Genomic DNA, 25,446 nt, shown 5'->3' with positions numbered 1-25,446 from the left:
GTGTCTTTGTGTAATAGCACAAGTATGAAGGTCAGGTGTTGGGTCTTGGGGATGGAACTCAGGGTGCCAGGCCTGTTGTCAAGTACCTTTACTGATTTAACAGGCCTTAGAATACCTTTTGAATTCTGTACTATCTACATGTTAGTTCTTCAAAGATAAAGGGGATTTTTGCTAGGCATGGTGGTACATGCCTTTAATCCTAGCATTGGGGAGGTAGAGGCAGGCAAATATCTGTTAATTTGAGGCCAGCCTGGTCTACATAGTTAGTTCAACAACAGCCACAGCTATATAGAGAGGCTCTGCCTCAAAACAACATCAAACAGGGATAGAGTGGGTTGTGTGTGTGTGTTTGGTGACAGGGTTCAAACTCAGGACATGTTAGGCAAATGCCCTGCCATTAAGGAATACTCCTCAACCTAAAACTTAAGTTTATAAAATAATACAAGTTGGGGGAAGAGAACCCAATTAAGGCTGTAGCTCAAAATGACTTCCACACTTTTCCAAAGTAGCCCTCCAAGTCTACAGGGCTAACATTTATATAGACAGGGCTAGAAGTCTCATACTTTTTGTTGATTATCTGGTACTGGTTACTTAAATGTTCTATCACAAAGACAGAACAAGAAAAACAAGTGGTTTATGAAAGGCCAGTCTCTGACACTCAAGCCAGTCTGTTACCTTAAAAATAAGATGTGAAGCATGTTTTAAGACTGTGTCTCTTAGGCTGGCCTTACAACTCTCTATATAGCCCAAGGCAGGCCCCAAGCTTGCAATTCTCCTTCCTAAGTTCTCAGAGGTTGGGATCACAGACAAGATGTTGGGTATTTAAAGGTGAATACTTAAATGACTTTTTTTGGGGGGGTGGGGTGGGGGATGGGGGTGGAGATACAAAGTCTCACTCTAGATCTGGCTGGCCTAGAATGCACTCTATAGACCAGGCTGGTCTTGCAAAGATCTGCCTGCATCTGCCTCCCCAAGTGCTGGAGTTAATGGTGTGTCCTACCACACCTGGGATAAATGTCAGTGTTAACGAAGAATCCTTTTCTTACTGCTCCACAAAAGACAGTAAGATGGATTAAGTCACAGGAATAAAAATGTATCAAATTTACCTGAGTTGTAGGGTCCTTGGACATGTATTTTTTCAAAATTTTTGAAGCCTTTTCAAATTCTTTGTTTTTGATACAAATAATGACAGCCTACAAAAGGGAGAAAAACTTAAAAGTTTTGTAATGACAGATGTCATTAGAATATCAAATATCAAAACATACTCTGCTGAGAAGCTAAATCTTCTTAACTACCTATGACTATTTTCACATCGTATCACATTTCTGCACTTAAAAGCCAACGTGACTGCTCAAGCACCAGGAGCAGCTGTTATGTGCAGCTTTTTGTTGTTTTTAATGCCTGAGAGAGCAAAGTTGGGTCCCTGGGGTTACAGACAGCCAATCTGAGCTGGATTGCCTAAGGAAAGACAAACAGACAGGAGTCATTCCAGAGGCCTAAAATTTCAGGTCCACAGAACAATTGATTCCAATCTTTTTGGGTACAAGAGCTTTGAAGCAGGGGTGGGGTGTGGTGAGAGGATATAATGTGGGCAAACGGACAAGCGATGTGCTCACCACAGCGTTCGGTGAGTTCTATTAAGGAAAGGGCTGAGGCCAACGCTGCGGAATGAGAAACAAGCCTCTTATACCACAAATGCCAGCTAGCTACTCTAGCTGGAGTGTGCAGGGCATTACTGAGACTGGCAAACATCTCACCCACAATAGCAGATTTAAAAACGACCAAGAGTCGGGTAGGACTAGATGTTTTTATCAGCCACAGAGGAAAAGGTTTCTGTAAAGAAACCCCGAGAGAATATCCACACAGGGAAAGGCAACAGTGCCTGGGTAACTGAAAGGAGACTTTTACATGCAATCCAGGGCAGATGGATCCGGTGCCAAATGCTCTTCAACAAGCAGGCATAATACCAATTCTTGGAGGATGCAAAATTAACCATCTTTTCCAATGATGTTTATTTACACATCATTTTCAGAATAAATATTATACTTTCTTAAATCAACACAGATTTTTCATAAGCCACACCAGTTCTATTAGGTTTAACTGTACTTAACTTGCACACAGCAAAACTGTTTAGGGTATATGGCACCAACTGTTAAGATGCCCAGACTTCTGTAACCACAAAATACAAAAGCAATACCCTCCCGTACCCCCTTTCTCAACTGCTCTTCTTGCTCCTTTGTGTCTTTGCAGCATTACAGGACTGAAGGGCACTGCTTCTGCTTTTGTCAGACAGGGTCTCATCCCCTCAAACCCTCCTGCCTCGGCCTCCCGAGAGCTGGGGAATTAGTCATTCACCACCAGACCGAGCTCTAGCACCAGCTGTATGAAGGATGTTTCTTTTACTCAGCACAATGCCCTCAAGCTCATCTTGTTGCCGGACTGTCAGAAGTTCAGTTTTCTTGCTGCTGAGCACTCTGTATTGTTTGGGATATATTATAGCTGACCCATTTATCCATTCAAGAACATCTGGAAGGGTCAGCTTTGATCACTGTGAACAGAGATGCTAACCACGGGTTTCTGTGTGAACAACTCTTAACTGAGGTAAATATGCAGGAGTGGGGTCCTTAGAGCAAATGTGTCCCGGGGGAAGCAGCAACCAAAGTGTTGATACAGAGTAGGTGTGCCACTTAACATCCCATCAGCGATGGCAACTGTTTCAGTCACCTGAATCCTCTCTAGCATCTTTTTTTTTTTTTTTCCGGTTTTTTTGAGACAGGGTTTCTCTGTGTAGCTTTGCGCCTTTCCTGGAACTCACTTGGTAGTCCACGCTGGCCTCGAACTCACAGAGATCCGCCTGGCTCTGCCTCCCAAGTGCTGGGATTAAAGGCGTGCGCCACCACTGCCTGGCTCTAGCATCTTTTAAAACCCCCACAAGAGTCCACAGTTCCTGGAGGTACTACAATACCGGCCGATGCATGGAGGAGGTGGAGTGAGCTCCTACCCTATCTCCGGACTCCAAAAATCCATTTACCATATCGTCCTTGGATAGATGAGAACGTACCAGGTATTAAATTGTTGAGAAAAGTTACCTGATCTTAGCCAAAAGGCTCAAAAGTGATCCCATAGCACTTTTTAACTATATAAATGTATCATGCTCATGTTCTAAAGTAAAGCAGAATTTCTTTGGAGTTATTTATAAGTTTGGCCATCTAACTGGTTCCACACAGCAGGCAGGGTTGTCTGCTTTGATGGTACTGGACACTGAACCTAGGTCTTACACCCACTACAAAAATGAGCTTTAGTCTCAGCCCTTTGTAAATTAAAAAAAAATAATCTTTAGTTATGTGCCCATGGACATGGGTGGGTCTGTTGTGAGCACTGGTATCCACAGAGGTGTTGGGTCCCCCTGGAGCTGGAGTTACAGGTGTGATCTAATGTGTGTGTTGGGAATACAGCTCAGATCCTCTGCAAGAGTAGTACATGCGCTCTCTCTCTCTCTCTCTCTCTCTCTCTCTCTCTCTCTCTCTCTCTCTCTCTCTCTCTCTCTCGCTCTTTTTTGGTTTGAGACAGGGTTTCTCTGTGTAGCTTTGGTGCCTGTCCTGGATCTCACTCTGCAGCCCAGGCTGGGCTCGAACTCACAGAGATCCACCTGCCCCTGCCTCCCGAGTGCTGGGATTAAAGGCATACAGTACATGCTCTTAACCTGAGTCATTTCTCCAGATCTCTTTTTGAATTTTGAGACAGGGTTTCACTAAGTTGCTAACTACCCTCGTACTTATTCTACAGCCTAGGCAGGCCCAGAATTTACAATCCTCCTGCCTCAGAACTGAGTGCCTGAGACTACAGACCTGTATCACGAGAGCACTCATAGTGGCTTTAGTTTACAATTCTTTAATGAAGTTGAACATCATTTCACGGGTGCCTTAAATTTTTTTTTAAAAGCAGGGCATTGTATACACCTCTATCACAGAACTCAGGAAGCAGAGGCAGATGAATTCATAAGTTCAAAGCCAGTCTGGCATAAAGTTTCAGGCCATCGAAGGCTATATAGTGAGATCCTGGCCTCAAGAAACTAAAAATCAAACTACATTGCTGTATGGGGTGAACACCCACCGCAAATGAGAAGTCAGAGAACAACACACAGATTTTCCCCAACCACGTGAGTCCTGGGGACTGAAGTCAGGCTGTCGGGTGTGGTAGCAACTGCCTTTACCCACCGAGCCACCTCACCCACCACAGCTGCTTTTTGGTTGGCTTGTTTTGGCCGTCGTTTGAAGACAGACCCTTACCATGAAACTCAGACCGACTTGTCATCTTCCTGCCCCACTGCCCCAGAACTGAGGTTACAGGTGGAGTCGGTACTCAGGCTTCGCTATTTATGGCTATGCTTTTTGCCCCCTTAAAAAAAGTAGATTTTGGGGTTGGAGAGATGGCTCAGTGGTTAAGAGTGCTCGCTGCTTTGTAGAAGACCAGAGTTCTAGTCCCAGCACCATGCCAGGAAGCTCACAACTGCCTATAATGCAAGCTCAGGGAAATCAAAGGCCCGTTCTGGCCTCTGTGGGTACCTAACACACACACACACACACACACACACACACACACACACACACACACACACACACACACACTTTATCTATTTATTTTAAATTAAAGATCTTTTTAATCTTTATTCTTCACATTTTTCTCCATAGATGCATGTGTACCACGTGTATACCCGGTGCCCGTAGAAACCAGAAAGGGGTTGGATCATCCAGCACTAGAGCTACAGGTAGCTCTGAGTGGGTGCTGGGAACCAAATCCAGATCCTCTGGAAGAGCTCTAAGTGCTCATAACCACCAAGTCATCTTTCTGGCCCCCACATATTAAAACAAAAAAAAAAACATGTACTAGCCTTTGGGAGGATCAGGAGTTCAAGGGTCATCTTTCAGCTACTTACCAAGCTCAACAAAGAGCCTTGTTTTATCTCAAAACAAAACAAAAAGATAATATAGTTTTAGAAGTTGGCTCAGTCGTTAAGAACACTTGTTCTTACAGAAGACCCAGGTTCAATTCCCAGCACCCACATGGCAGTTCACAACCATACCTCCAGGTCCAAGGGATCCAATGTTCTTCTGACCTTGGTGGGCACCAGGGATGCACATGGTCCACAGACATCCAAGCAAGCAAAACACTCAAACACATAAAAATGAAGTAAATCTCATGGCTGGAGAGATGGCTCAGCATTTAAGAGTACTGACTGCTCTCCCAGAGGACCTGGATTCAGTTCCCAGCACCCACATGACAGCTCACAATTGTCTGTAACTCCATGATCTGACATCCTCACACAGGCATACATGCAGGCAAAACACCAATGCACAAAACATAAAATCAAAATAAATAAATTAGCTGGGCAGTAGTGGTGCACGCCTTTAATTCCAGCACTCGGGAGGCAGAGGCAGGAGGATCTCTGAGTTCTAGGCCAGCCTGGTCTACAGAGCAGTTTCAGAGCAGCCAGGGCTACACAGAGAAACCCTGTCTCAAAAAAACAAAACAACAACCAAAAAATGGGGGAAGGGAGAGACCGAGACCAATGTTGGGTCAATATAAACACTTTTCATATTCAGGATTTTCTCTTTCTCATCTTCTTTATTTTCTCTCTTCTTTTTTCTTTTTTTTTTGTATTTTTTTTTTTTTTTTTTTTTGGAGACAGAGTCTATGCCTGTCTATGTCTGACACTCACTATGTAGACTAGGCTGGCCTGGAACTCATGTCAATCCTCCTGCCTCAGTCTTCTGTGTGCCTTCATACCCAATGGGAAGAATGGTTTTGTGTTTGTTTGTTTGTTCTGAGACAGGGTTTCAACTGTGTAGCCCTGGCTGTCCTGGCACTCACTCTGTAGATTGCCTTGCCTCCCCAGTGCTAGGATTGAAAGCATGTGCCACCACCACCCATCTCGAAAGAATAGCCATTTCAGAAAACTGTTGCTCTTCCTTGTCTTTAAACTTTCTTGGGTGGTGGTACTGGGAACTGAATCTGGGGCCTTATAAATGGAGACAAAGTGACCCGCTGCAGAGCTACCCCACTGGCCCTTATTTTTAACACACTTTCATTACTTATCGTGTGTCCATGCATGTGTACGAGCCTGTGTGCCACGGAGCTCCTGAAGGTCAGAGGACAGCATGTCTAGTTGTTTCTCTCCTCCTACCATGGGGCTGGGGCTGGGAGTATCAAGCTCTGGTGGTCAGGCTTGGCAGCAAGTGCCTTTACCTGCTGAACCATCTCACTCTCCCCCCTTTTTTGAAAACAGGATCTCATTAAGTTTACCATGCTGACCTTGAACTTGTTCCAGTCTCCTTAACAGCCTGGATTTTTTTTTTTTTGTTTGTTTTTTGAGACAGGGTTTCTCTGTGTAGCTTTGCGCCTTTCCTGGAACTCACTTGGTAGCCCAGGCTGGCCTCGAACTCACGGAGATCCGCCTGTCTCTGCCTCCCGAGTGCTGGGATTAAAGGCGTGCACCACCACCGCCCGACACAGCCTGAATTTTTTACAGGCCCTCATTAGTCCCACTCTTATATCAAACTTTAACAAGTGAACTTTCATTCAAAAATTTTTACTTTGCTGGGTGGTGGTAGCACTGGCTTTTAATCCCAGCACTTGGGAAGCAGAGACAGGCGGATCTCTAAGTTGAGGCCAGCCTGTCTACAGAGTAAGTTCCAGGACAGCCGGGGCTACACAGTGAAACCTGGTCTCAAAACATACTCCCCTCAAAAATTTTATTTTATGTGTATGGGTGTTTTGCCTGCATGGATGTCTGTACGCCATGTATGTGCAGTGCCTGAGAAGGCCAGAAGGAGGCATTAGATCCCCTGGGACAGTATAGTTATAGCATGTTGTGAGGTACCATATGGATTCTAGGAATAGAACCAGGAGCCTCTGGAAGAGAAGCCAGTACTCTATTTTATTTGTTTTTGGTTTTTTGAGACAGGGTTTCTCCGTGTAGCCCTGCTGTCCTGGAACTCACAGAGATCTGCCTGGCTCTGCCCCCCCCCCCCCCCCCCCCCCCCCCCCCCCCCCCCCCCCCCCCCCCCCGCCCTGAGTGCTGGCATGAGCCAGCATCGCCTGGCCTCCTAGACCCTATTTTATTTTATTTAATTTTTTATAATTTTATGGTTGGGGGTTACCACAATATGAAGAACTATATATTTTTTAAATTGCTTTGTTTTGTTTTTTTGTTTTTGTTTTTCGAGACAGGGTTTCTCTGTATAGTTTTGCGTCTTTCCTGGAACTCACTTTGTAGACCAGGCTGTCCTTAAATCTTTTTTTTTTTTTAATTTAACTCTTTTTTACATGCCTTGGCATTTTGCCATGGCTGGAGTTACAGACAGTTGTGAGCTGCCATGTGGGTGCTGGAGATTGAACCCAGGTCCTCTGGAAGAGCAGTCAGTGCCCTTAACCTCTGAGCCATCTCTCCAGCCTCCAGACCCTATTTTAATATCTTAAACACTTTAAAATAAATGATTGTGCCCAGTGTGATATTGTCTTTAATCCCAGCGCTTGGGAGGCACAGAGGCAGAAGGCCTCCTGAGTTCCAGACCAGCCTGGTCTACACAGCAAGTTCTAGGCCAGTCAAGGCTACATAGTGAGACCCCTCCTCAAAAAAATAAATAAATAAATTACTAGAACACTTTACAAAGCTTAGATGAACCTAGGCATCCCATAGTATTTTCTAAGATGACCATTAGGAGACTCTAGGACACTAAATGAGAAATCCAGAAAGTGTCATTTAGTAACCAGGGGATCAAAGTAGTTGTGACCCAGGCGCTAAAGCAGTCCTCAGAGATCCTGACCTCCTGATAGTCCCATGTACACTATCCCACAGCTGGTCTAAAGTGTGAGTCCTGCTAATAGGCACATCAGAGTGTGGGTTAGATCTCTCAGACCCGAGACGGGATCTTCTTAGCTTAGGCCTGCTTGCAACTCAAGATCCTCCCACCTCAGCCTCCTGAGTACCAGAATTTCAAATTAGCATCACCACTGCCAGCACCAGCTGAGTCTTGAAATGGCTGTAATTGTGTTTATTTACTTATTTATTTCTGCAGTGCTGAGGATTGAATACTAGGCATGCTAGTACTGAATGCTAGATTGAATACTTTGTACCATGCTAGGCACAAAGACTACCACTAAGCCACAGCACCGCAACTCCAGCTGACAGCTTGACGATAACCTTACTGGAAATCCTGGGCCAAACCGACTTAGGTAGGCCACAGCTTCCTGACCTTTGGAAACTAAAGGCTAGTAGTCACTCTTTTGGCGGCTAAGTCTGAGAGCAATTTGTTATATTGAAGTAACAAATGCAGAAGGACTAGGAATGCAGCTCCATAGTGGAGCGCTTGCCTAGCACACATTCAATAATTTTATTTTCAGAAGGTGTAATATGTGCACATAATACAACATTCAAAAGACATAACAAGAGTTTAGTGAAAATTCCTTTCTCTGACCTTTGCACAGCACTGTTAAAAAAAACAACAACCCAAGGCAGCCAGGCATGGTGGTGCATGCTTGTAATCTCAGCACCCAGGAAGCAAAGGCAAGAGGGATAGCAAGTTCCAGGACAGCCTGGGCTACACAGAGAGTTTCAGGACAGTCAGGGACACAGAGTGAGACTGTTTCCCCTTCTCCAAACCACAGTAATATACAAGTATAAGACACAGCCTGGTAGACTGAAAACACATGGAAGCCACAGAAGAAAACGGCTGACTATTTTAAAGTTTAGATTAAACAAAAAAATCATTGTTATTCTATGCCTATGGGTGTTTGGTCTACACACATGTCTGAGCAATACATGCATGCCTGGTGCTCCAGAGGGCCTGGGACTGGAGTTATGGTTATAAACCGCCATGTAGGTAGTGAGAACTGAACTTGGGTTCTTTGAAGGAGCAGCCAGTGTTCTTAACCACTGAAACCACTGAGCCATCTCTCCAGCCCCAGGGAGTTTAGATTTCACTGACAGACATTACAAACAAATGTTTAAAACATGAACTTTGTCACTTAGCTGGTTGTGGTAGTAAAGCCTGCAATGCCAGCACTCAGGAGGCTGAGGCAAGAGACCGAGGCCACTCTACATATAATAAGACCCTCTCTCAAAACAAGACCCCCCCAAATAAACAAAAACAGGAAGAGATCCATGTGCTTAAGTAATGAAATTATAATGTATGTATGCCTTCAAAGACTCACTGACAAGATAGGCCAGATGACAAAGTCAAATCCCTTGTTTATAAAGGGATTGAATAAATTACTCTGAACTAGTAACATTTCTTCCATTCAGAAGAACCTGAGCTGTTCTCAAAGTACCCTTGGGTTTCTCCTCCATTGTTAATGACTTTTCTGGCATTTAACCCTCAACACAAACCTGACTTCCCTATACTAAAAATCTATAAAGGGCTTATTCTTCCTTGAACTGAATAATAATTATCCAAGTATTCTTTGCAAGACTAACCAGAAGTTCCTGCTCCAGGTTTAACTGAACAGGTATCTGTACCCAACGCACATTAGATTTTTAAAAAACAGGATATTTGAGTACCCTAGACACGGTCAATGTCTTCCTTGTGAAACAAGGTTTTCTCCCTCTACCCTCCTCCACCTCTAAGATCTCGTCCTTTTCAGGAGTTCTCTTTTCTCCTATTACCCTAACTTTCCTTTACCAAGGCAATGCTGAGCTGCCATTCCATCCCTACCTCTGCATCTGCTTCCATGCCCCTAGCCTCGGTTATTGAAGAAGGAAAACCCACTTCTACGCTTTAAGAGTTCCACTAGAAGCAATCTGGCTTTGACATTCTAGAATACTCTCTGCACTTTTCTCTTTCTGGCTTGTGATAGACAATGGTGACCAAACCCAGGACCAGAAAAGGCTGGGGCCTCTTCTCAGTGCTCCTGAATGGTACAATAACTTACAAAACAGCAGTCTTCAATGTCAACCCACTTCCCAGTGCAATGGTCCCTCCTGCCAAGGCCACAAAGACTAAAACTAGAGCCTGGGTGAGAAAGCAGACACGTGAAGAGAGGATATGTTGCTTGCCCCCACCCACCCACACCCACACAGAGAAGATTCTACAACACGTCCTCAAGAACCCCCAATTTTTGCCAGATGAAAAAATAAAACATTAAGAACAGTGTCTTACAGCCTTTTTGACCAGTTTCCTACTGGATTCCACCACTGCTTCTGTCAGTGTGAATTCTGTTTTAATCATCTCCAGCACATTGATAGCCGATTCCAGGGGTGTGAGCTCGGCCTCCATATCAAAGGAGCAGTCTAGGACAAAACACAGGACTCACTTCAAGCTCTTTCCTAAGGAGCAGCACACATGTCCAAAAAGTAGATACAGTTTTCTATGGAAGCATGAAGACACCCAAAGCCTCATTTGCATAAAGGACCATGCAAACCAAGCATCTAGTCCCAGCACTCAAGAGGCAGAGGCCAATCTGGTCTACACAGTGACAGTCAGGGCTATGTAAACAGATCCTGTTTAGTAATAATAAGCCATGCAAACCCGTTAGGGGAGGCAGAGGCAGGCAGATCTCTTTGAGTTCGAGGCCAGCCTGGTCTACAAAGCAAATTCCAGGACAGCCAGGGCAACACAGAGAAACCCTGTTTTGAGAAAAATAAACAAATAAAAGATTTGCATTTATTTTGCTTATGTGCTTGTGATTATGGTCCCAATTTAAATTAACCAATTTTATTTTTGTTTGTTTTTCGAGACAGGGTTTCTCTGAGTAGCTCTGGTTGTCCTGGAACTCCCTCTGTAGATCAGGCAGGCCTCAAACTCAGAGATCCCCCTGCCTCTGCCTCAGTACACCCAGCTTCAAATCAACGTATTTCAGGTGACTTTCAATACTTTTCAACACTGCTCAACTGAAACACATACATTTGCCTCTAAAATCCAGAATAACACATTTGTGAGATAGAAGTGGCCAACACTGGAAGACAATTTGTTAAGCAGCTGCCAAGTTCAACTGGGGGTGTGTGGGGAAGGTGGGGGGTTTTCATGCTCTACTACGGGGAAAAAGAGGGGGAAGGATGTGTCCTTAAGGATGTAACTTATTTTCAGCAACAAAAACGGGTGTGCAATTAACAGGTGGGAGAAAACAAAAAAAAACCACATAAAACTAGCCAAGAAATCTTAACTGGAGAAAACTACAACCAGGGAATTCAACCACCATTGAACGAAAAAGACCTCCGCGGTGCAAACAGTAGTGCACTTTAACCCGGAATCTTTCAGTCCCGGATGTTAAGTTTGAAAATAACAAAACCCTACGTAAGTGAGCCCAGAAAAGAACACAAAAAATAGCCATACCTAAATTTTCCCCTTCTTCAATGCGCGACAGACACTGCATAACTCGCAGCAACCGGGACACCGTATGCTCCTTCCCCAAAGGCCTGACAAGCAACGCTGGGAAAGAAGACATGGTTGGCTCCGCGAGCCCGGAGACCCCAAGGCATGCACCCACAGACCTTCCTTCTCCCCGCGGCCCCGGGCCGGCCCTCACCCTGCATGATGTCCCGGATCTGCCTGAAGTCCCCGTACCGGCTACTCCGAAAGGCCCGCAGCGCCTCGTGGAAGTAGAACTTGAGCACCCAGCGGTTGACCGCCTCCTCCAGCTGCGCTTCCCCCCGCGCGCCCCGCTCCGACGCGCCTCCCAGCCCCGGCTCGTGCCGCCCCCGTCGAACCCGCCCGCCGCTGCGCGATGCCCGCCGGCCCCGCCGCCCGCCCGCCGCTGTCGCTGCTCCCGCCTCCTCCCGCCATCGTGCTCGATCGCCGCGCGCCCTCCCCGCCCTCCCGGCTGGGCCGTTTCCTTGGCTGTGACGCCATCGGGTCACGCACAACGCCCGGGCCGGAAGCAGAGCCCGCTGTCCCGGCTCCCGCGGCCATGATACCGACGGGGTTCCAAGCCGCCCGCGGGCTTCTGGGAGGGAAAGGACCGAGAGGGGGTACACAATCCCCCTCCTCGGCCACCGTAGTTCCCGTTGTGTCTGGCGCAATGCCTGCTGGGGATTGAAGTCCACACAATCCAGCCGGGCGCATTGTTTTGAAGGTTATGCTACTGACACGGGACACTGAAAATATGAAAAATAATCGCATGCATATTATTAGACATGTTGCAAATTGTGTAAAGCAGTATAATAGAGAAAAGGTTGCTTTGTTTTGAGACAGAAACTCACTATTGTATCCTTGGTTGGCCTGGAACTCATGATATAGATCCGACTGACATGGAACTCTGCCTCTGCCTCATAGTGCTGAGATTAAAGGCTAGTGCCACCATGGTCAGCCTTTGTTTTTGTTTTTGTTTTGTTTTGTTTTAATTAAAAAAAATTTGTAACGTGGGTTTATTCTCGGAATTAACTCGGGTCCTCGCGATTCTACAGCAAGCACTACATCAATTATTCGGTCTCCCCATCCCCCAGTAAAAATTTATTTTAAGACAGGTCCTGCAAAGTTGCCGGGCTAGCTTTGAACCCGCTTCAGAGCCCAGGTGCAATAAGACTTTGGAGCCTCTTTCTGAAGCAGTCCTAGCTATGGCAATCAAAGCTTCTTGGTGAGCCCAGCCTGCTTGCCTTACTTAAAAGGAGCAAAATTATCCACCTTCACATCCTGACAGTTCTACTTGTTACTGTATCAACCTTGAGCAAATTACTTTCCCTTTTAAGTGTCTCTTCCCCTTTCCGTCAAGGGTACATAATGAAGGTACCTCACAGGATTGTATTAAAATGAGATGATGTAGTATTTCTGGTGCCTGTAACTCAGGGCTGTAGTAGAATATTATTATTATTATTATTATTATTATTATTATTATTATTATTATTATTATTATTATTATTACTATTGGTATTTTCGAGACAGGCTTTCTCTGTGTAGTTTTGGTGCCAGTCCTGGATCTTGCTCTGTAGACTAGGCTGGCCTTGAACTCACAGAGATCCTCCTGGCTCTGCCTACTGGGATTAAAGGAGTGCACCACCACCACCCAGCTGTAGAATATTATTTTAAGATGTGTTACTTTTCTTTTTTATGTTGTGGAACATTTGTTTTAATGATGCAAAGATGTGTTGCATTCTTTTTTTTTTAAAGATTTATTTTTTTATTATGTACACAGAAGAGGGTGCCAGATCTCATTACAGATGGTTGTGAGCCACCATGTGGGTGCTGGGAATTGAACTCAGGCCCTCTGGAAGAGCAGTCAGTGCTCTTAACCTCTGAGCCATCTCTCCAGCCCATGTGTTGCATTCTTTTATGTTGCATTTGTTTAACTCTGTGAAACTGTGTTACTTTGCCTGTCTAAAATACCTGATGCTCTAATAAAGAGCTGAATTGCCAATAGTGAGGCAGGAGAAAGGATAGGCAGGGCTGTCAGGCAGAGAGAATAAATAGAAGGAGAAATCTGGGCAGAAAATTTAAGAATAAGAGAACAAGGAGAGGAGGAGGCTAGGGGCCAGCCACCCAGTCACATAGCCAGCTACAGAGTAAGAGTGAAAGTAAAATATACAGAAGTAAGAAAAGGAAAAAGCCCAAAGGCAAAAGGTAGATGGGATAATTTAAAGTTAAGAAAAACTAGCAAGAAACAAGCCAAGCTAAGGTCAGGCATTCATAAGCAAGCTGGGTGGTGGGATCCCAAAAGAGCAAAAACAACCATCAACACAGGGCTCAGCTTGTAAGGGTTCAACAAAGATTTTGTGTGGTGTGTATGTACATGGAGATCCACGGAAAACTTTTACAAACTATTCTGTCTCTAGCACTGTAAAAATAAACGTCCCTCCCTTCCTTTCTTTTTTCTCCATACAACTTATATAAAGCGCACAAGTCTCAGCCAGATGTGGTGCCTGTAACCCACCTTTTGGGGTAGTAGAATTTACAAGATTGAGGTCAGCCCAGGCTACCTAGTCAGATCCTGTCTCACAAACAGGTGAAACAAAAGCCCCTGTAATTCCAGCACTTGGGAGATGGAGACAGGAGGATTTGGAGTTCAAGGCCAGCAAGGACACCACATGAGACACTATCAGGAAGGAAGGCAGGCAGGTGGGCAGGCGGGCATCTCATTTAGCTCAATCTGAAGTGCACACCTTCATGAGGATTCTCATTTTTCATTTATTGCTTTTAAAACAAGCCTAACGTAGCCATGTTGACCTCAAACTCCCAAACCTCTCATACCTCCATCTCCCAAGTTCTGATATTCCAGAACACCTGGTACTGTTCTAATTTTGAAAGCCCAGTGTTACATGGTTGAACCCATGTTTATCTACCACAAATACACCGTCATAGGGAACTCCTCTGTGGGACTCGGTTGTTTCAGAAGCTCCAGTTTTCTCCACTAGGGGGCAGAGTGGTGTAAGGGAAAAGTCATCTCAGGGTTAAGAACAGGCTGATCCTGGATCTCTGTTTTACCGGCTTAGGGTAAGAATTTAAGCTTTGGGCGTCTAATTCCCCCCCCCCCCCCCCCCCCCCCCCCCCCCCCCCCCCGTCTACTTGAGAGTCCAGACTACCAAATGGACAATTTATAGAGCTGTAATTAAGATGTGAACAAGAAATAAGTTAATGCCTGCAAAAACTGCCCAATCCTGGTGCAATTAGCAATGTTCCTTTTTTCTTTCTTTCTTTTTTTTTTTAAATTTATTTATTTATTATGATACAGTGCTCTGTCTGCATGAGTCCCTGCAGGCCAGAAGAGGACGCCAGATCTCATTACAGATGGTTGTGAGCCACCATGTGGTTGGAAGGAATTGAACTCAGGACCTCTGGAAGAGCAGTCAGTGCTCTTAACCACTGAACCATCTCTCCAGCCCGTGTATGAGTGTTTCTATGTGTGTGGAAGTGCATGTGCACATGTGTGCACAGTGTATGTGTAGGCCTGAGGTAGACATAGGTATCTTTCTTTTACTTTTATTTGTTGTTTTTATTTTGTAGAAGTTTCTTACTATGTAGCCCTGGCGGGCCTGAAACTTTCTATGTAGAGCAGGCTGTGTTTGAACTCACAGAGATCTGCCTGCCCCTGTCTTTCAAATGTTAGGGTTAGAGACACTCAGCCCCAGCAAGGTTTTAAAAATTAATAATATCCATTGTCAGGGAAGGTGCTGTACAATAGGTACTTTCACCCATGGATGGTGGGAGTGTCAATACAACCTTTCCAGAGAGGAACTCATATAAAGAACAAGGCCCCAGAAGGCCACACACATTGCATCTTTAGAAATTATTCCTGGATGGAGACTCATAAATGAGCACCACGATTTAAAGACTTTTCATCAGTGGTTACTAATACTGTAGAAAAAAATACAACCAAAAAGATCTGATAATAGAAGTTTTAAATAAATCGTGATGTGTATCATGCCTAGGAATCTTATGCTGTGATTTTAAAAAATGGCACCCTTGTTAAAGTAACTAAATAACTAAGTGTCCAACCATAATTTCATGCTCGAGGTATAAAGGAAGGAAAAGGAGTAGAGCAACAGAAATATTTATTATATAAATAATTTCTGGATCAGGGGCTATTGGTGCATGCCTGTCATCCTAGCTGAGGCTCAGGCAGAAGGATCTCAAGTTCCAGGCTTGTCCAGCTGGCCACAGAGCTGGTTCAACCGGAACCTGGGCAGCTTACTAAGACTTTCTGTCAAAATAAAAGTAAACAAACAAACAAAAACAACAAAAGAGAGAGAGGGCCGGCAAGATGGTTCAGGATATGGGTGTTTGTGCATAGTTCTGACGACAGCAATTTCAGTCCCTGGATTCCACCAGGTAACAAGAGAGAATCGATTCACACGCACACGCACACGCACATGTATGCACAGACAGGACTGGGAGTGGGATGTGATGCCACATGTGTGTTAGCACTTGGGAGGCATAATTGCCTGGTCTACATACCAAGTTTTAGGCCAGCCAGGAAACCACACCAAGAAGACAAAACAAAAAGTGGGACTGGAAAGACGGCTTAGCTGCTAAGAGGGTATGATGCTCTTCCAGAGGAGTTAGGTTCATTTTCTAGCACCCACATCTGTACAAACACCTATAACTCCACCACCAGGGTATCCAATAACTTCTGGCCTCTTCTGACTTTGTGTACATGGTATACATAACATACATTCAGATAGACACACACACACACACACACACACACACACACACACACACACAAAATTAATAAATAAGGGCTGGAGAGATAGCTCAGCCATTAAAGGTTAGGTTCACAATCAAAAATGTAAGTAAGAGTTCCGTTTTCAGGATCCACAACTGTCTCTCCAGCCATAAAAATAAGTAAGTAGGGCTGGAGAAATGGCTCAGTGGTTAAGAGCACCGTCTCCTCTTCCAGGGGTCCCAAGTTCAATTCCCAGCAACCACATGGTGGCTCACAACCATCTGTAATGGGATCGGATTCCCCTTTCTGGTGTGCATGAAGACAAGTCACTCATATACATATTTGACTTATTAAATATTTCATTTAATAAAATAAATCTTTTTTTTGTTGTTGTTTTGTTTTTCCACAGGGTTTCTCTGTGTAGCTTTGCGCCTTTCCTGGAACTCACTTGGTAGCCCAGGCTGGCCTCGAACTCTGGCTCTGCCTCCCGAGTGCTGGGATTAAAGGCGTGCGCCGCCACCGCCCAGCAAATAAATCTTTTAAAAAGTAAATAAATAAATCTTTAAAAAAGTCAAATGCCGGGGCTGGAGAGATGGCTCAGAGGTTAAGAGCACTGGCTGCTCTTCCAGAGGTCCTGAGTTCAATTCCCAGCAACCATATGGTGGCTCACAACCATCTGTAATGAGATCTGGTGCCCTCTTCTGGCCTGCAGGCATACATGCAGGCAGGACACTATATACATAATAAATAAATAAATCTTAAAAAAAAAAAAAAAAAAAAAAAAAAAAAAGTCAAATGCCGGGCGGTGGTGGCGCACGCCTTTAATCCCAGCACTCGGGAGGCAGAGCCAGGAGGATCTCTGCGAGTTCGAGGCCAGCCTGGGCTACAGAGTGAGTTCCAGGAAAGGCGCAAAGCTACACAGAGAAACCCTGTCTCGAAAAACCTAAAAAAAAAAAAAAAAAAGTCAAATAAATAAATAAGTAAAAACTACAAAAACAGCCGGGTGGTGGAGGCGGCAGTGCACGCCTTTATTCCCAGCACTCAGGAGGCAGAGGCAGGCAGATGTCTGTGAGTTCGAGGTCGAGCCTGGTCCACAGAGAAAGTTCCAGGACGGGCTCTAAAAAGCTACACAGAGAAACCCTCTCTTGAAAAACCAAATAAATAAATAAATAAGATAAGATAAGATAATAAAAAATAAGCTGGGTGGTGGTGGTGCACACCTTTAATCCCAGCACTTGGGAGGCAGAGGCAGGCAGATCTCTGTGAGTTTGAGGCCAGCCTGGTCTACAGAGCGAGTTTCAGGACAGGGAGGGCTGTTGCACAGAGAAACTCTGTCTCAAAAAAAAAAAAAAAACCAATAAATAAATAAAGAACACTAGTTCTTCTTGAGGAGTCACATAGTAGTTCAGGACAGCTAGGCTGTTGCACAGAGAAACTCTGCTCATAAATAAATAAATAAATAAACAAAACAAAACAAACAAATAACACTAGTTCTTCTTCTTGAGGACCCACATAGTGGCTCACAGCCATCAGTAACTCCAGTTCCAAGGGATCCAATGGCCTCTGTGGGCTCTGCATGCACACAGGCAGCACATACACAAAAAATAAATTAATTAATTAAAGGCTGGGTTGTAGCTCAGTTAATAGAGGGCTTGCATAGCATGCCTGATTCCCAGGAATTCAGAAAACTTGACTTGGTAATGCTTGGTTTAAACCTTTGGTCTATTTTTTTTGGTTTTTTTTTTTAAAGAGACAAGGTTTCTTTGTGGAGTTTTGGTGCCTGTCCTGGATCTCACTCTGTAGACCATGCTGGCCTGGAACTCACAGAGATCCACCTGGCTCTGCCTCCCGAGTGCTGGGATTAAAGGCATGAGCCACCACCGTCCGGCTTTAGTCTATTTTTAAATCCAAATATAATTTAATTATTTTGAGACAAAAATCTCATTATGTAGCCTTTATTTTTGGGTCCTGAGATTAGAACCCTGGACCTTGAACATGCTAAGCATAATCTCTAACTACAAGTCACATTCCCCAATCTAAGTCTTATTTTAAATTTAAACCTATTTGATAGCAGTAAGATAAAATGACAAGGGAGTTGATTAGTTTCCTCTGTTCTTGAAGTTCTTATAAACAGAATCTCACATGAAGCAGTCTTCTGTCTGGGTTCTTTTGCACATGTCTTTGAGTTCTATCCACGTTGTTCCTTTTTATAGCTGAGTATTGTGTTTCATTGTATGAAGGCCCCCAATTTACCCATCCATACTCCTGCTGATGGACATTTGTATTCTTGCCAGTTTTGGATAATTAGGAAAAAGGCTGCTGTTGTGTGACATTTTGATTGTGTTCTGACAAATAAAGCTTGCTTGGATTCAGAGGGAGGAACTAGCCACTAGCTGGCCATGGAGTTTTAGGGGACTGTAGAGAGAGGAGACAGGAAGTGGTAAGGCGGGGCTGAGAGAGGATCATGGGCCTATTGGATGGAGGAACAGAAGAGGTAGGAAGTGACTGACTCCTCCCCCTGGGTTCCCTGAGAGGCTAGTCTCATGACAGTGGAGGTTCATTTACTGCCAGCTTGGGGAGCCAGGTTTACTGCCCCAACTCTGGGAAGTTTCTAGGGCCGATGCCACCACCGAGTAGCACGCAGCCCACTTTTGCCACTACCTCCGAGCCGGAAAGCCTTCTCTTAAAGGAACAGTGCCTCTGCTCACTGTCAGCAAACTGAGCCCACAGGAGAAAAGGAAGCTACCAAGAAGCCATGCTTGACTCTGCTCTTGTGTGTCTAGAATCCTTCTTCAAGTTTTGTCAGGTTTCATGTGGAAATTTCGGCCATATGTTGGAAGGCCATACAAAATAGAGTATTTTCTCTGAATTTGTCAAAGCAAATGGACTAGACATTGTTAATGTAATTCTTACCTGTGTTTATTTGTATACAGTTATTGTACTTATTGTATATAGTTTTACTATGTTAGTTAAAACCTTTGTTTTTATTTAGACAAAAAGGGGGAAATGATCTGTGCTGTGGATGATTGATTGACAAATAAAGTGCTGATTGGCCAGTGGCCAGGTAGGAACTATAGGCGGGACAAAGAGAGAGGAGAATTGTGGGAAGTGGAAGGAGGAGGAGAGAGACACTGCCAGCCGCCGCCATGAGAAGATGTTAAGATACTGGTAAGCCATGAGCCACGTGGCAACTTATAGATTAATAGAAATGGGTTGATTTAAGATATAAGAACTAGATAACAAGAAGCCTGCCACGGCCATACAGTTTATAAATAATATAAGCGTCTGTGTGTTTATTTGAGTCTGAGTGGCTGCTGGCCCCGGGCGGGACTGGAGATAGCTCCAGCTACAGATGTGTGATATTTTGTGTGCTGACAAAGCTTGCTTGGAGTCAGAGGGCAGAGCTAGCCACTGGTAGGCCATAGAAGTCTGGAGGACTGTAGAGAGAGGAGACAGGAAGTGGTAAGGCGGGTAAAAGTAAAAGTTTCAGATGTAACTGTAGATTGCTCGTGGAGAGGGATACATAATTTTAGGTGGCAGTTCCTTTTCTTTATTGTGGAAAACAAAGCCAAATTTGCTTCCAAAATATTTACTCCATCCAACACATCTCTCTCTCTCCTTTATATTTTAGCCTAGAGACAGTGTGGTGAGAATGCAGTTGGGTTTGCTGAAAACACCTTTCATCTGGATCTAGATGATCTGCAGCTCTAGGGGATCCAATACAGACATACACGCAGACAAACACCATTTATAAAATAAAAATAAGTAAATCACTTAAAATTATTTATAAAAAAGAAAAAAATCGTCCATCAATCACTCTCTGGTTTATATTTAAAACAAGCAATTTTGAAAATTATATTTACATGTGTGTGTGTTTCCATGTAAGTAGAGCTGTCTGTGGAGGTCAGAAGAGGGTGTTGGCTCCCCTGGAGCTGGAATTACAGGTGTTGTGAGCTACCCAATGAGTCCTTTGCAAGAGCAGCCCATGCTCTTTAACTGCTGGGCATCTCTCCAAGCAAGGCTTCTATGGGTTATCTTTTATTCTCTTTTTAAAAATAAGTCTGCTAGTTAGATGTAGTGGCACACACATGTGATCACTGCTCAGTTGGTAGAGACAGGCGGTATGCTAGAAGTTCACAGTCAGCCTGAACTACATAGTTAAGACTGTCTCAAAAAAAAAATAAAATAAAATACATGGCATAGTGGTTAGGAGCACTTGTTGCTCTTTCAGAGGACCTGAGTTCAACTCCCAGAACACCCACATGGTAGCTCATGACCATCTATAACTTCAGTTCCAGGGGATCCAACACCTTCTTCTGACCTCCAAGAGTATCAGGCAAACATGTGGTATACATATGTACACACAGGCAAAACACTCATACACATATATATATACTAAAATAATGATGATAATAATAATAAAATAAACAGGGGGTCAGGTGTGGTGGCACTGCCTTTTTAAATTTTGTTTTTAAAGTTTTATTTATTTATTATGTATACAGAAGAGGGCACCAGATCTCATTACAGATGGTTGTGAGCCACCATGTGGGTGCTGGGAATTGAACTCAGGACCTCTGGAAGAGCAGTCGGTGCTCTTAACCTCTGAGCCATCTCTCCAGCCCTTAAATTTTTTTTATTGAATTTTTTCCATACAATATATTTTGATCATGTTTTTCCCTTCCCTAAATCCTTCCTAGATTCTTCCCACCTCCCTACCTTTATGTCTTGTTCTCTTTTTCTTTCAAACACAAGTAAACAAAAACCCAAGAAACAAAAACAAAAACCTCCAAAAAAAACACAAATCAAAATAAACAAGCAGAAGACCAGTAAGATTTTAAAAAGCCAGAATAAAGTAAAATGAAACAAAAAGTCCACAAAATGACTATTGAGTTTGCTTCTCCAGGGCATGGGGCCTGCTCTGGAGTACGCATGCCAAGTAAGGAGAAACTGATTGGAGAAAACTGATTTTCCTTTTGCCAGAGAGAGCAATTGCAGATAGCTTCTCGGTTAGGGGTGGGACCCTGCCTGGCTTGTGTAGGCACAGGCCTTTAATCCCAGCAGTCTAGAGACAGAGGCAAGTGGATCTCTGAGTTTGAGGCCAGGCCAGCCTGGTTTACAGAGAGAAAACTTATCTCAAAAACCCAACCAACCAACAAATAAACAAGGATAAATAGGGGGCTGGCTCTAAGATAAATAGAGATGGCTCAGTGTCGGAGAGTGCTTGCTGCTCTTGAAGAGAACCCGAGTTCAGTTCCCAGCACCCTTCGTGGGTGGTCACATCTGCCTGTAACTCCAGCACCTGGAGACCAGAAGAAGCCTCTGGCCTCCATGGTCATCCCCATGGCACCATACCCACATGCAGACACTACATGCATATAATTAAAAAATTTAAAAATCTTTAAAAAGCAAACTATATGCTTGCGCGCTCCTGTATGCGTGTGTGTGTGTGTGTGTGTGTGTGTGTGTGTGTGTGTGTGTGTGTGCATGCGTGTGCGTGTGTGTACTAGTGTATATGCAGGTATGTGTGGAGGCCAGAGGACAATTCCAGAAGCCCAAAGGATTTCTCACTAGCCCAGAGCTCACTAACTAGGCCAAGCTGTGAGCCCGAAGAATCCACCTGTTTTTACTTTCTCAGCACTGGTATTGTAAACATCTCCCAGAGTTTTACAAGGGTTTTGGGGATCTGATTCAAGTCTCTGTACTTGCGAGGCAAGCACTTTACTACCTGTTGCCCTAACCCTCAAACTATAAAGTTTGACCTTTCAGTCTTAAGATGATGATGATGATGATGATGATGATGATGGAGAGAGAGAGAGGATGGATGTGTGACATGCCATGGTGTGTGTGAAGGTCAGAGAGCAACTTTCAGGAGTCAGTTCTCTCCTTCTACCACGAGACTTCAGGGATTGCAAGTCAGGTTGCCAGGCTGGTGTGGCAGGTGCTTTTACTAGCTGAGAAGTCGCCCCACCCCCACAACCCATCTCCCATCTCCAAGTCTCAATATGTAGCCATGCATGGCCAGGACTTGACTATGTAGGCCAGACTGAACTCAAAGATCTGTCTGCTTCTGCCTCTAAAGACAATCTCGAGTAGCCTTCACTGGCTTCAAACTCACTATGTAGCCAAGGACAGGTATGGATTTCCTGACCCTCCTGCCTCCACCTCCCTGATGCTGGGATTATAGGCATGAATGGCCACTTTGGTTTTGTGCAGTGCTGGGGATGGAACCCCGGGACTTTGCACACACTAGGCAAGCATTCTACCATCTGAGCTTACAGCCTCAGCCCCTAGGCATAATCTTTTCTTTTTTTTTTCTTTTTTTTTTTTTTTTTTTTTTTTTTGGTTTTTTCGAGACAGGGTTTCTCTGTGTAGCTTTGCGCCTTTCCTGGAACTCGCTTTGGAGACCAGGCTGGCCTCGAACTCACAGAGATCCGCCTGTCTCTGCCTCCCGAGTGCTGGGATTAAAGGCGTGCGCCACCACCGCCTGGCCAATAATCTTTTCATCTAATCTAAATTTGATGTTTGAGAATAGCATAAAATAGGGCTCAGATACATTTTATTCCTCTGTGAGTATCTAACTCATTGCCCTTCATTAAAATATACATATATATCTATATCTATATCTATATCTATATCTATATCTAGATATAGATATAGATATAGATATCCCCTGGGGCTGGAGACAGTCCAGCGTTTAAGAACACACACTATTCTGTGTTCAGTTCCCAGCTCTCAACATGGAACTGCCTGCAAATCCAGTTCCAGGCAATCTGACACTCTCTTCTGGTCTCCATGGATACCTGGGCACATGTGATGCACATCAACTCCTGTAGGCACACACAACATACATATTAAACACACACACACAAACTTTCTTTTCTGAAGTGCCACCATTGTTATGAATTAAGAGGCCTTGCTGTGTAGACCTGTTTCTAGGGCTACAGTAATTTGAAAGTTAATTGAGTATGCAAGCAAAAACTGTGAAGACCACGTGACTGACCAGTTCTGGGGTCTTTAGTCATTTAACGCCCCTGTGCCCCTGTGCTGGGGAGAGGTCAGATAGGATGGCACAGTAAAGAAGCTAGGCACGAAGAGCCAAGAAGCCTCAGGCAGCAGTAGTAATGTTTTATTCCCCCTTTTGTTGTTATATTTCAAGTGCCACAGAGCACATGGAAACAACACCCACTTGGGCAGGAAATGCCAGGGAAAGAGCCCAGAGGACGTGACATTTGGGTGGGTCATGAGTGACAGGGAAATCTGTCATCTCTTTTTACGACTGCAATCTGCTGTCTGTGGCGCATTTCCCACCCGGGTTTCATCTACATTACGTCTTATCTGATTTAGAAGGGCCCGGAGGACTGTGCCTTGCCCCCGCCCCACCCCAACCCTCGCCACAGAAGATCTAGAGCTGGAGCTGGCTCTGCCTTTGTCAGACTCAGAAGTGTTTCACGAAGGCCTGGGCTGGGCCTTGAAATTTTTCTGTAACTGCAGTGCCACAGGATTCCTGAGTTTCACCCACACAGGCTCCCTCCTCGAGCCCCAGCTGGCTGCCAACACCCACACCAACAAACTCACCCCCAGCACCACCACCCTTGGCGATGTCGGAATTCACACCCGACCCCACCCCGCACCCCCAGGTCTATCTGTTCTCTGGGAGAAGAGCACAGGGTCTTGTGCGGCACAGACACCTGATAAGCATCTGGTGAACAACCAGTGAGTAACTACAGTAGATCAGGATACAGGAGCCGCTGTGTAGCAAGAAAGGGGAGGAACGGGGACTGTCGCCAGTGTGCTCTGTGCATCGGAATCATGGAGGAGCCCTGCAGTATTCAGATTCCTGCTCCCTTCCCCGTCTGGGAGATGAGAGTGGAGCACACAGAAAGCAGCCACAGCTTCCCAGTGAAACTCCCTGGGACCTTCTGTTCTTGATGCCCGAGCAGGTTTGGAAATGACAGCATTACTGAACACCTGGACCCATTCTTCATTAAAAGTATCAGATTGAGCCAGGTGTGGGAGCCCATGCCTGTAATGCCCGCACTTGGGAGGATGAGGCAGGAGGATAGCAGAGTTTGAGGCAATCCAGGGTTACATATAAAAACCTTGTCTGTAAGAAAAAATATGGGAGCCGGGTGGTGGTGGCACATGCCTTTAATCCCATCACTCGGGAGGCAGAGGCAGGCGGATCTCTGTGAGTTCGAGGCCAGCCTGGGCTACAGAGTGAGTTCCAGGAAAGGCGCAAAACTACACAGAGAAACCCTGTCTCAAAAAAAAAAAAAGAAAAAAAATGGGGGTGAACACACCTGTAAACACATGCACATATACCCCACATGTACACATACAAAGAAAGAAAGAAAAAGAATTATTATTTTAGGGGTTTTTTTTCCCCCAAGACAGGGTTTCTCTGTGTAACAGTCCTGGCTGTCCTAGAACTCACTCTGTAGACCAGGCTGGCCCCCAAGAGGCCATAGAGATCTCCCATAGAGATCCATCTGCATCTGCCTCCTGAGTGCTGAGATTAAAGGTGTTTGCCACCACCACCTGGCTAAAAAAAAAAAGAATTATTAATAATATTTAGCACAGGAAAACTGAATAGATATAGGAAGGAGTTTGCTTGTCTTTTTATGTCTTTCTTTCTTTCTTTCTTTTTTTTTTTGGTTTTTCGAGACAGGGTTTCTCTGTGTAGCTTTGCGTCTTTCCTGGAACTCACTTGGTAGCCCAGGCTGGCCTCGAACTCTGGCTCTGCCTCCCGAGTGCTGGGATTAAAGGTGTGTGCCACCACCGCCCGGCTTTTTTTATGTCTTTCTATGGCACTAAAAATTTAGTCTCAGGAATTACCATTTTTATATGTTACAAGCAGAGGACATAGCTCAGTTGGCAGACGATGCATGCTTACCTAGTATCCATGGGTTCCACCACCAGAACCACCCAAACCAGGCATGGTGGCATACCCTGTAATCCCACCACACTAAAGGTGGGGGCAGAAAGACCAGACATTAAAGGTAATGTTTGGCTGCAAAGTGAGTTTGAAGCCATCCAGAGCTACACAAGAATTTGTCTAAAATAACACACACACACATACATACATACATACATACATACATACGAGCACACACTTGCATGCGCACATATACACATACATACACACTTGAGTGTACACACACAAATAAATAAATAGCTTTTTTTTTTTTAAACCACCCAAGCCGGGCAGTGGTGGTACACACCTTTAATCCCAGCACTCAAGATACAGAGGCAGGTGGAACTCAGTGAGAAAAAAATCTATGTATCCTCTGGATCCTGTGAAATGTTTTCTTTCCAGCAGGGGGCAGCAATGATTCTCAAATATCCCTGACTAAG

At 44.7% G+C, this 25,446-nt stretch overlaps 1 protein-coding gene and 1 non-coding gene across 2 annotated transcripts in view; both read right to left on the bottom strand.

Moving 5' to 3' along the window:
• Positions 1-12,264, bottom strand: part of Terf2 (telomeric repeat binding factor 2) — a 28,512-nt gene extending 16,248 nt beyond the window's left edge. Inside the window, 5 exon segments of the mRNA XM_052727721.1 lie at positions 1,107-1,193; positions 10,158-10,288; positions 11,331-11,426; positions 11,524-11,734; positions 11,736-12,264. Of these exon segments, the coding sequence (XP_052583681.1) occupies positions 1,107-1,193; positions 10,158-10,288; positions 11,331-11,426; positions 11,524-11,734; positions 11,736-12,116 (906 nt within the window). The 5' untranslated portion in view covers positions 12,117-12,264.
• Positions 2,932-3,119, bottom strand: LOC128104880 (U2 spliceosomal RNA). The gene has a single exon (XR_008216168.1). It is a non-coding gene; the product is annotated as a U2 spliceosomal RNA (small nuclear RNA).
• Positions 12,265-25,446: the final 13,182 nt, after the last annotated feature.

This window comes from Peromyscus californicus, unplaced genomic scaffold (genome assembly GCF_007827085.1).
Source record: "Peromyscus californicus insignis strain IS unplaced genomic scaffold, ASM782708v3 Scaffold_8__1_contigs__length_139910024, whole genome shotgun sequence".
In the NCBI taxonomy this organism is placed as follows: domain Eukaryota; kingdom Metazoa; phylum Chordata; class Mammalia; order Rodentia; family Cricetidae; genus Peromyscus; species Peromyscus californicus.
This window is presented reverse-complemented; position numbering and strand designations above follow the sequence as displayed.